A 12,661-nucleotide genomic window follows, 5' to 3' on the forward strand; every position below is an offset into this window, starting at 1 on the left:
AGAACACAGATTCTTCCACACAGAGATAAAATGCCTTCGGTATGCCTCCTGGAGGTTTTGTATAGAAGGGACAGTGCACGTTATTGTGGGCTTTGAGTGAATTTGAGGGCTTATACAAATTTAGGCTTGGCATTCAGAGCCCACGTCAGCCTACATGCTGTCTAACCCGCCCCATCCAAGTTTGTTTCTTCAGTCCTAGAATGTAGAGAGATTCACCAGTATCAAGCTCACTTGTTTCCTCTCTGCAAATGGACAGTGAGTGTTTTCCTTGGTAGAAAAAGAATCCAACAGGTGGTGGCCCTAGTTCCAACTTCATATCCATTTATCCCGCCTCTTTCCCATAGACTCACAGAATTATGATGATGGTCAAGTAGTTGAATTCACCCACCCCATCAAGTATAAAATTAACCATCAATCAATTAGGACATCTTAGTTCCTCTAGCAGAGGCTTACTCCACATATGCAGGGTTGAGCTGAAAAATACAATGAGTTGAGCTCAAACCCGGAAATCATAGAGTTTTTTCCCCTCAGAAACATGGGTGTTTCAGGAGAAATCGTTTGGGATTCTTAATGAACTAGAGAGTTATTACAGTAATTGCTCCGCTCTAAATAGGGAACCTCCCAAGGAGAAGTATTGCAAACACAAATTTGTCTGACAGGAAGGGATCCTTACACAGTGTTTGCCCTTTCTAGAATGCTGATACTCTTTTTTACTTAAAGCAAAATAAGAACAGTAGAGAGTGTCATGTAAATGTGGGTCCTAGCATGTACAATACAAGGGCCACCATGACCCAGCATAGGGGAGTGGCTTCTCAGGGAGACTCAGAGATGTGTTCAGGTCGCTCAGTGAAGCCCCAGGCTCAGCTGTTTGATCGGGAAGAAACTCATTTGAGTGTTCAGAATAGTGGGATAAATGAAAATGGAGGTCTGACTGCTTGTGTCTCGAAGTACCTCTGAGTCGGTGCATTAATCTGAACACCATGAAGAGAAAGAGATGGTCCAGCAAGGCCACGTAAGTGGGGAGTGAACAAACCCACTTGGTTGCATACTAGTGGCTACCACTGAGCACAGGGCCTTATGACAGCAGGAAGCCATGGGGGGGTCATTGACCCAGGTCTCCCTACTTACTCATCCTCTGTTCCTCTGGGATATGTCTTTGCCGTTGCAGATGCGAGGTGGGTCTGTTGGGTCACATCCTTATTTTGTGGTTATGTGGGTTTTGATTGAGATTGTCTGAGATTCCAAAGGAACCCGGGTCTAAAGCATGCCGGAGAGGAGAGTGAAGAAAAGCACATTGTATATGGTTTGGTTGGTTTGTGTCTTCCAGCTGTAAAATTTGGCCGCATGTCGAAGAAGCAGAGAGACAGCTTGTACGCAGAAGTGCAGAAACACCGGATGCAGCAGCAGCAGCGCGACCACCAGCAGCAGCCTGGAGAGGCTGAGCCGCTGACTCCAACCTACAACATCTCGGCCAACGGGCTGACGGAACTACATGACGACCTCAGCAACTACATCGACGGGCACACCCCCGAGGGGAGCAAGGCAGACTCTGCCGTCAGCAGCTTCTACCTGGACATACAGCCTTCCCCGGACCAGTCAGGTCTTGATATCAATGGAATCAAACCAGAACCAATATGTGACTACACACCAGCATCTGGCTTTTTTCCCTACTGTTCCTTCACCAATGGAGAGACTTCTCCGACTGTGTCCATGGCAGAACTAGGTAATGGCTTCCATGTTTCTGTTGGGATGTGCTACTTGTGCCCTAGGAAGTAAACAGGATGGGCCTGGCTTTCCTCTAGTGAGTTACGTTCTTAAAATGGTAGAGCTAGAAGGGAAATTCACCTTTACCCTTTGGACCATTTCATAATCCCACCTGCCCCCTTGCTTGACCATCCATTGTTTCCGTTATATATGCAAGAGAAACATTGACCTCTTAGCTTCAGAGATGGGTTGACATGAACTTAAAGCAGTCTTAAAATGCCACAGAAAACCGGTAAGTTCAGGGAATGGCCCCATTCATTAGTTATTTACTTACTTATAATCCATGTATTGCTTTATACCTGAAGTCACAAAAATGGCAGTCCACAAACTGAATCTGGCCCATAATATATTCTTGGATTCGTACAGAGTTTTAAATTTTTGAAACAGTTGCCAAAATGTAAAAATTTGATCCACATAAAAATTGACATTGTCAGCTTCTTATGAGAGGGAAAAAATGATCTAGGCACAAGGGACCAGCAACAACTAAGTGGCATCAGTGAGGGGCTAACACCTTTAGATGAGCCCGCCCCACTCCCCCCATCTGTGTGATTGCCCATGCCGCAAGTTTTGCAATCCTGGTGAATGCTATAAATATTAAAGAGAAATTGGCTTCTTTATTTGCCAGAACGTTTTGTTGATGGATATTGGTGACAAAACTGATGTCTTTTATAGAAGACTCACCATACCAAAACAAAACAAAACAAAACAAACAAACAAACAAAAAAACCACAACAGGACAAAAGAAAAATATCCTGTCAATTTCTTAGTCCTCTGACATATTCGCTTCTTGGGTGATGTGGCCTAGAAATGTTAATAACACCGACAATGAAAATCTTTCCATTTCAAGGAGGCTGTGTTAGCATCCTCTGTTATATTTAATCGCTCTTTAAGGACAGCAGTGCTGTCAGAGGAACTTGGATAAGAACCTTGGTGGTCTTAGGATTTGATCTGTCCCTCCCCATGACTCCTCACTCAAGATTATAATCCTTTGGGATCTTTCAATTAGTTGCTGTGGCGATGGCTAAGTTTATATGCGGAGAGAATAAAGACTTCAGATGGAAAGGCACCAGCGGGTACTGACTCGAGCACCGAAATCCTCAGCTCACTGGAAGAGCGGCTGTGCTCTTCAGATGGTTTCTCCACCTCTGTACCCCATAAACCATTTTTAAGTGAAATTTATATTTCCAGTAAAATATTTCTCCAAATAGAACAAATTGAATGTTCTTCACGGTTTTTGCACAAGCGCCTTTTTATGGGTCTAAATTTAAATCCTCAAGCGCAGGGCCATTTTAAGCTCGGTCTGTAACCACTGAGCAGCGTTCAAGGTGGATCGCAGCTCTTTTGATTAACAGAGAAACCTCTGAACTATTATAGAAGCCAAGCTGAGCAGAGGTAGGTTTGATTTTATTTTTTCTTGAACTAGAACAAAAACCTTCCATTTCTGTCGTGAAATCTTGGTTGGCTGAGCCTTAAGCAGAACTGGTAATGAAAGTGAAATTTTCAGAAATGAATAAGGATTTGATTGAGAGCTGGCATGATATCATGAAAAATGACCTGGCTCACTTAACCTCGGGTCTGCTTCCACCTTACCATAAACACTAGTGAGTCTATCCAGTTTGCTTATCAAATGTTCAGCCGTGAAATAAATCCACGGAGTTTAGCAGAAGTGTTTCCTGTGAAGATGGCACTTTGGCTAAATGTGTACTCGTTAGTACCTGAGTGGAGCCAGGAATGCTAAGGCGATTCCTCCAGCTTCCTCTTCTCCACAAATCAGTTTCCTATTCCACCCATGTAATCTCCCAGTGTAATCTGGGAGCTCAGTACCATCATTCTTTGTCCAGGATCTCCTCAATCAGGCAATTTTTACATGTGTTATGGCATTTTCCAGGATGAATAAACTTAACTTGTCCAAAAGCCAAAACTTAAACAATTTACCTGAAAAGGATATTTTCTAACCCATATACATGTACAAAGTAGTTTGAAGAGCTACGAATAGCCTAGAAGTAACCAAAGACACTGCTGTTCCTTCTCCAAAGCTGTGTTTTCTTTTGGGTGTCAGTACTGCTATCTCGTTAACTAAGACTCTTGACTCCATTTTAGAATAAATTTTGTCATCAGATTTTAAACAAATGAAAACAATTATTCAATTGGAAAATAAATTGTAAATTAACATTGGAAGCCCAATTCTTTAAATAATAGTATCCACAATCTATTACTTTTAATGGGAATATGTCTGCATTCATGGCCAGGAAGTGTTGCCCTTGATGTATAATTAGTATCTGAATTACATACTCCAGATAAGCCATCTAGATTCATAAAAACAAAACAAAACAAAAAAAAAACCTGCAATTGTTACTGTAATCAAAAGCTAAAGCCCATGCAAGAGAGACAGTGTACAACCCAGTATAAGTCATGTAAACTGCAAGCTGTAGTCTCTCTACCTATTGAGTATAAAGACTCTGGAGCTAAACTGCCACCTATGACACCTCTGTAAAATGGAGATAATACTAGTACCTTCCTCCTAGGGTTGTTATAAATATTAAGTAAGAAAAAAGAAAAAAGAAAAAAAAAAATATATATATATATATATTGTAAGGGTGGCACATAGTAAATGCTACACAAGTGTTAATTATCATCACTATTAATGTTGTTATTATCTGTAAACTGAAGAGAGTTTGGACCAGATGATGTCTAAAGTTCCTTCCCCCTGAGAAAATCTGGGACTAACATAGGAGTCAGGATTTTCCATCTGAAGTATTTAGTGCTTGGCCGTATTGAAGAAACTATCCTGATTGAGGAATGAACTGATTGGCCCATCACAGCGTGAGTTATCCTCTGAACTCAGACCAGAAACCAGGTCTCCTAACTCCTAGTTCCAAGTGTTTCATAATTCCAGGCTGTTTCGCTGAGAGACCACACTAACTTGTGGACTTTTACTCAGTCTGACATGTTCTCCTTTGCTGAAATGGAGATTTAAAAACAGCAAAGTGTCTAAGATCTTACACTTGCCAAATCCACTCGTGAATCAGAGTCAAAAGCAGTTAGTTGGTGAGCAGTTGGCAAGAAAGCAGCCACTGCCCTCTACTGGTTAGTCACACACATTCTATCATTCACTTCCACTTTGGAAAGCTGGACCCACACAGGTAGGGGTGAATGGGAATGATTTTTAGGATGAAGTGAAATAACATACTGACCATAATAATAGGTGAAAAAAGCAAGTTCTGGAAGAGAACACTATAATCTTCTCTCCCTTTTCCGCATAGGGATCCTCCTGTTTCTCTGTGAACAGTTCATCATTTTTTTCATATATGCAAAACTTGATTTACATTCTGAAATCTGTCTTCTCTAGTGACACTCTTTTATAGGAGACAGTTCACAGACTTATTTACACACTGCTCATTTATGACTTCCTGTTATTTTTGTCTTTTTTCTCCTCTTTACAGAAGTCATAATTCTAAGACACACGATTTACTGGCTTCTCCCTCTTCCTCTCGGTTTCTTTTTCTTTCCTTTAAATTCTTTTCTATTGTTTGTGTTCTAGTGCTCTATTTTTATGATATTGACTTGTATTGTTTTGTTGCTGTGTGTTGTAAATAGGGCCATTAAGATTTATTGTTCCAGTGTCTCTAAAGCAAGCATGTTAAATTCAAAGGCTAACTTGGGCCAAATAAACAAGGTTTAAGTTTATATGGGCTACAAAAGCTTCAATTTTCACAGAAACGTAGGTTTATTTCGATAGACATGCTGAATACAAAGGGCTGAAATAAATGAGTAATCGTTAACCTAAAATAATAGAACACTTTAATAAAAATTAATACTTTTTCTTGAACATTAACTTACCAGATACTGAATAACTGCACAAATTAGTAAGTGTAATGCAAATAAACCTACTTTTCTTGTTCTCCAAAAACTAAATATTTCCTGTTGTGCACAACAAACAAGTCAGTCCAAGACTAATGACGTGGCCATCGGCTGCTAAAATATTCACTGCTAGGATTAGTGTTGAGGAATGGTGCACCTGCGTGTAAAGGAAATGAATGCAACCTGATTATAGTAATAAGTTGTTAGTGAATGTTGTGGTTCGTTATTAATAATTATTTATAACAGGATATTGTAAAAATTAAGTTATGAAAATTTTATTAAAATGTTTCTTACATACCATTATATTGGCTGGACCGTAAAAATATTCGTTGCTGGCCTCGAGTTTGACTTGCTTGCTCTAATTCCAGGCTTCCTGGAGGTTAGCCTGCTCTGTTTTCATGCAAACAAATTTGATTCTGTTTTGACAAAAAGCAGCAACAAATTCCCAGATAAATAAATAGTCTTACTACTGTTACCCAGTTTGCATTGAACACCATTCTTTTAAATGGCTTTCCTATTAAATATTCAAGGCCCTGAGATGGGGATTCCTTTTTGGTATGGTTTCATATTCACATGATCTTACCAATTTTTCTTTTAAAACTTTCCACTATCCTTCCCTTTCATAGCAATGATTACCAGCCTGCTTCTAGCTCTTAGTCCCTCACATCTAGTTCCAGCAGCCTTCTATGTGGTCCCGCTGCCCACACCTTCTCCATCCTCCAACCCAGTCAGGGAACCACTGGATCTGTTTCCCCGGGTGCAGTGTTCAGTGCCTCCCCTCCCGGAGAATCCTGTGAACTCCTTTTGTTTTTATCAAGTCCAGACTCAGTCCTAACATTCAAGATCCTTCAGGATTTGAACTCTTACCTTCTCACATTTTTATTTTGACTTTATCACTTTATCACATCTCCCTGTCCTATAAGGGCTATGCTGGTTCCTTCATCTCCCCTCCCTCGAATGTGAAACTGGCCTACCCCTCACACCACTGGCCTCCACCTACCAAATCCTACCCATCCTTCAGGCTTCAACTCAAATGCCCCTCTTCTGCTGCCGAGGAGCACCAGTTTCCCTAAGCCAAACATTCACCTCTCCCTTCCCTGACAGCATCCATTATCATTCTTCCTTTCTCTTCTGATATGATTCAACTTATTTTTTAAAATATGTTTTTATTGATGTCAGAGAGAGGAAGGGAGAGAGAAACATCAATGATGAGAATTATTGATTGGCTTCCTCCTGCATGCCCCCAACAACCTAAGCATGTGCTCTGACTGGGAATCGAATTGTGACCTCCTGGTTCATGGGTCAATCAATGCTCAACCACTGAGCCACACCAACTGGGCTCAACTTTATACTTTATTGTCTCCTGCCTTGTGTTTTCAGCATGTCCATATATGCTCACCACATTATAAATTCCTAGATAAACTTTTTTGGCATCTATTTCTTATAATATCTTCCAAGTCCCTATTTTCTAGTATAATAAGAACTAAGGTTAGCTAGCACTAACTTTTAACTCTCCCTAAATGCTCAACTCATTTAATTCTCACAAAAGCCCTATGGAATAGATACTACCTTCCTCATTTTACAATGAAGGAAATCAAAACACAGAGAGGTTAAATAACTTACCCAAGATCACACAGCTAGTAAGTAGCAGGGCTGAGGTTCAAACTCAGTCATTCTGGTTTCAGAGTCCATCTCTTAACCACTGAACTATCGATATGTATGGTGACGTAGTAGGCCCTCGGTAATGCTTGGTCTGCTATTTGCAGGAAAGCACTACAGAAATACATTGCTGTTGTCATAAAAGAGAACCACTTCCTTATTTTTCAAGAGTAAAACTTAGGTCAGTGTATATGACAGGTGTGTCCTTATAAAAATGCCAAGAAGCTGTGCCCATCATTTCCCACACCTGTCTAGGTCAGCGTTTTTCAACCGCTGTTCCGCGGCACGCTAGTGTGCCGCGAGATGTTGCCTGGTGTGCCGTAGGTGCAGACAAGACAAGAATTTTATAATTTTTCACTATTTTGTTTACTTAATATTTCATAATAAAGTAATTATAAAATACTTTCTTTGTGTTTATTTGATTCCTATTCAAGAGAATTACTTTATATATAGTCAATATAGGCACAGAGTTAAATTTTTTAACATTTTCTAATGGTGGTGTGCCTCGTGATTTTTTTCATGAAACAAGTGTGTCTTTGCCCAAAAAAGGTTGAAAAACACTGGTCTAGGTCAATATTTGTTCATTCCAAGGCATTGGTGCAAAGGCAGGGAAGAAGGTCAAGGTCAGGAGTGTTTTTGAAGTCACCTAGACTTATTGCTAACTGCTGGCTTTGCCTGTCCTTCATCCTCCTGTTCCAAAAAAACAGAATAGTTCCAAATTGCTTGTGTAAGTGCATAAAGATCCTAAAACTGGATCAGCGTGATGCCTTCTACTTATTACTCTAACGCATATATTAAGCAGGAAAAAACACCAATTACCCAAAGAGCCTGACTTTTCATGTCGTGATCTCCTGTTTTCTGCTTAGAACACCTTGCACAGAATATATCTAAATCACATCTGGAAACTTGCCAATACTTGAGAGAAGAGCTCCAGCAGATAACGTGGCAGACCTTTCTGCAGGAGGAGATTGAGAACTATCAGAACAAGGTATACTCTGGAGGATGAAAGTGGGAGGGGTTTTCCCGGAGGGGATTTGATCAAGACTACCAAGGGCCAAAGGAGGAATGCCTTACAACAGATAACAGATTTCTGTGTACCTCTTGCTTCCAGAGCTGATTATGTACTAAGGCATTGTCTTCTGACTGAAATGCCAGCATGCAAAATTTCAGCAGTAGCAAACAAATCCTATTGTCCCTATAACTGTACCCACATCTCCTGTCATTGATCAACAGGGCACTAAATTAAGCAGTTTCCAGAAATCTCAATGAATTGGGATTTGTCCCTTTATCATGATGGAACGTTGGTTCAAGATCAGGAAGTTCATGTAAAATACGTAATCTAAGCCTCATGTTCCAAGAGTTAAGAAGGAGGAGTTTAGAGAGTATGTATACAGAGAGGTTTGGAATCCATGATTGTCACTCCAGTCTGAACCTGACAGTGTGAGGCTGACAAGTGTTGCTACTTGACTTTTTTCTATTAAACAGTGTGATCAGCAAGCGACCAAACTGGGAGGGCAGACCTGGAGAAGAGAACTTTCAATTATTTAGTCTCCCTTTGGGTAAAGAAAATGCTGTGTTTTCCCCTGATACAAAAATTGAGACTTAGGAAGGACTATAGAGAGTATCTAGGCTAATGCTGCCCTTTGTTTTACATCGGAGGACACTAATTTCCATCGGCATATGGTGGGAGAGTGCAAACACCAGGACTAGATCAGGACTCCAGCTCCTAATTCAGTGTTCCTTCCACCCCACCATATTGGTGGAAACGGTCTTATACTAAGGTTGTGGGAACAGCCAAACACCACCACTGGTTCAGGTTATCCTGTCACTAAATTGGAGAATTAAACAGGACAGGTTGTGGAATAGCAGCACACCCTTGGTTTGCCTTTGATATAGCACATAACACCAGCAGCTAAAGGGAAGTACTGAAGGAAGCAGGGAAGCAGGAAAGCAGTAAGCAGCAGCAAAGTGTCTGGAAAGGGATTCAGAGTCAGAGATGCTAGGATGTGACTCCCAGCTCCGATACCTATCCACTATGAAATCTCCCTGAGCACCTGTGCCCATCTATGGAAAACAGGAGGATGCTCTTGTGAAAATGAAATAAGACAAGGTGTCATAAAGCACCTAGCTCATAACAGGTACACAATACTTGTAATTGAGTCTCTCCCCTCCCCCCCATTGTCCCCTTCCCCTAGTAAAAGGTGTTAAATTCCCCAAGGCAGAAGAATTGCTTAAAAGAAGGCCCTGCTTTGCTATTCTCCACAGCTCCGGGTTAAAGCAGTGACCTGTATTTTCATCTTCTGCTACATACCCGTGTTTCCCCGAAAATAAGACATCCTCGAAAATAAGACCTAGCACATGGAAATATAAGACATCCCCTGAAAATAAGACCTAATGCAACTTTGGAAGAAAAAATTAATATAAGACACTGTCTTATTTTCGGGGAAACAGGGTAGATGCTCATAATATCTTCCCCGCTCCCTTTGCCACCAAGGAGGCAAGAGAGGAATTGAAGGAGATGAGGAGGCACTTGGAAGCAATCGTTATGTAAAAAAAACTGGCCAACTGTTTACTTTTAAACCGCTAGCCTTTTTGAAGCCATTTCCAAAGAAGGATTTTACAAAAGAGGAATAGTTAAACTCATTGAGCCAAGGATGTGGGTAACCGTGTAAGCTAACCTGTCTCCCTCTTTAACAGCAGCGGGAGGTGATGTGGCAGTTGTGTGCCATCAAAATCACAGAAGCAATACAGTACGTGGTGGAGTTTGCCAAACGCATCGATGGATTCATGGAACTGTGTCAAAACGATCAAATTGTGCTTCTCAAAGCAGGTATGTGCTTTGCAAGTGAATTTTGAGATCTCTTCCTAACCTGCTTTCACCTACCTATTAAAGAAATGCTTGGTAAGGAAGGTGTCGGGAACAGTTTTCTCCGATGATAATAGCTTAGGTTTCTCTTAGCAGAGACTGAGTTCTTCTGAAAGGTTTTGGAGCTATTGGCACGAAACATTCCCTCCGTAGTCTTCTCCTCTGAGTGGAAAGATTAATTTGAAGAAACTCCTGCAGTCCCTAATTTTACCATCACCTGTGTTTTATTTTACACTTCAGGTCCTCAGAGGTTCCAATACGTTGTTAGGAAAAAGACTCGAACCTCAGAGAGAGCCCTGATTTTTTTTTTTTTTTTTTGGCTTGTTTGATTTTTACATTTTTTAATTGATTTTTTAAAAGGGAATGGGGGGGATGGAGAAAGAGAGAGAGAGAGAGAGAGAGAGAGAGATTGATTTTGTTGTTCCACTTATTTATGCATTCATTGGTTGATTCTTGTATTTGCCTGGGATAGATGAGGTCCGTGCTCTAACCAACTGAATGACCTGGCCAGAGCTTTTTGCTTGTTTTAATAAATATGAATAAATGTTGATGATCAACTCTGAAACTTCTTATTGCAAGACAGAGGGGTGGCAAGGCAAAGAAGTGATTTGTAAATCACTCCTCTCTTCCGTGAAGCAGGCCTTGGCTTCAACATGGGTGAACTTTGCCCTTCTAGACCGAGAGGGAATGTGACTGAGAGCCCACTGGCTGCACAACCCCCAGGCGCTGACTCAGAAACGGGTCCCTCCATCAGCGCCTTTGAAATAAACTCGCCCAGGTGGACTAACCCGCGCCCTCCTGCCTTTGCTTAGGTTCTCTAGAGGTGGTGTTCATCAGAATGTGCCGTGCCTTTGACTCTCAGAACAACACCGTGTACTTTGATGGGAAATATGCTAGCCCTGATGTCTTCAAATCCTTAGGTAAGGAACCCTCTGGCTGTTTGTCTTTAAATCGAAGTCATAGGAGCAGGTGGGAGCTGAGTGAAACCTCTTTTTGAACAATGTGGAAGCTGGTTATTTGGAAACAATAATTAAAGAATTTTATACCTGTTTTACTTTATAGCCAGACACTATAGAAAATTCCCATGCCTCCAATGCTTTTTGCCTATAGTACCAATAAAGATCTAATGTTTCATTTTACCTAGTTGGTAACTGAAGACATTTCTATTACATATCAGTGTCCTTCCAGATTTTAAGATCCAGATAAGCAGGGGGCATATTATTTAGATAGATCACAAGATGTGATCTGATACATCAAATCAAGCAAAGAGCTCAAAGTCTGCCCTCAGGTAATTATTAATGAGAATTAAGTGTAGATCTCAGAGAAATAAGGTATTACTGAAATAAAGTGAAACTGACATACACTTTATAAATAATTTATATTGGATTTTTATAATTTAAATAAAGTAGGTCATCGTTATTAAGAATGGGACAGTATCCAAGATAGCTTATGTGAATTTAAAAACACCAAAATGACAGAAGGGGTGTATAGCCTGTTTCCATTTAAAATACAGGGTGGTAAACGTAGGTTTACTGTTGTGAGTACGTGAAAGTTTATTCTTGTAATATTATTAATTATTGTATTATTTTCCATACAATAATGTGTGTGTGTGTGTGTGTGTGTGTGTGTGTAAATATAATGTGCAAATCTGAAAAAATAGACACCAAACTTAACCAGTTTTTGGGAAATGGATCATTTTTTTTTTTATAGGACTTTCACATTCTATAATTTCAGTTCTGTACCAGTTACAATGATTTTTCCACTATAATGTCATTTGTTAGTATTTAGAGGAAATAAAGACAAACATCAAAATGAGAGGTTTTCACACATTTCAGTAAGATTGTAGCTGTTAAACTCTGTTAGTTAAGAGTGTGAGCTCTGAAGTCAGGCACCCTGACTTAGAATCTCAGGTTGTTACTTCCTATCTGTATAACATTAGGTACATCACTTTCCTCTCCAACTTTGATTTTTTTCACCTCTAACATGGGGATAATAAAAATAATACGTCCTTAATAGGGCTGCTGTGAAATAGTAGGAAACCCAGAGAAATTTCTTAGAGCAGTATCTAACATAGGAAATATTCAACACAAGTTTACTCTAATTGATTTGAATGGTGATATAATGATGATGATGGTAGGGATGGTGGGGTAGTGATGTGGTGTTGGCTAAAGAGATATTTCTTCTAAGATTTCAAACTCTTAAACTGTAGAAATATTACCACAATCTCTTTTTACCTTCTTTCATATTTTTTCCTAGGATAACCAAAATCCTAAACTCTCTGTATTTTAATGTTGGCAGGTTGTGAAGACTTTATTAGCTTTGTATTTGAATTTGGGAAGAGTTTATGTTCTATGCACCTGACGGAAGATGAAATTGCATTATTTTCTGCATTTGTACTGATGTCAGCAGGTAACATAACCAAATAAAAATAAAATGGTTTAAAAATTGTCCAGGTAAAGACTTTTTACAAGGTCCATAACTTTTAGAATATTCGAGAGGCTGCCAGAGGCT

The 12,661-nt window shown here is 40.1% G+C and overlaps 1 protein-coding gene across 5 annotated transcripts in view; it reads left to right on the top strand.

Moving 5' to 3' along the window:
• Positions 1–12,661, top strand: part of RORA (RAR related orphan receptor A) — a 707,884-nt gene that overhangs the window by 683,884 nt on the left and 11,339 nt on the right. For all 5 annotated transcript variants that reach the window (XM_036440114.2, XM_045581995.1, XM_045581987.1 and 2 more), the window contains 5 exons: positions 1,328–1,723; positions 8,151–8,272; positions 9,982–10,114; positions 10,963–11,070; positions 12,449–12,559. In XM_036440114.2, the coding sequence (XP_036296007.1) occupies positions 1,328–1,723; positions 8,151–8,272; positions 9,982–10,114; positions 10,963–11,070; positions 12,449–12,559 (870 nt within the window). The remainder of the gene's footprint in view (positions 1–1,327; positions 1,724–8,150; positions 8,273–9,981; positions 10,115–10,962; positions 11,071–12,448; positions 12,560–12,661) is intronic.

Source organism: Pipistrellus kuhlii, unplaced genomic scaffold (genome assembly GCF_014108245.1).
Source record: "Pipistrellus kuhlii isolate mPipKuh1 unplaced genomic scaffold, mPipKuh1.p scaffold_m20_p_1, whole genome shotgun sequence".
In the NCBI taxonomy this organism is placed as follows: domain Eukaryota; kingdom Metazoa; phylum Chordata; class Mammalia; order Chiroptera; family Vespertilionidae; genus Pipistrellus; species Pipistrellus kuhlii.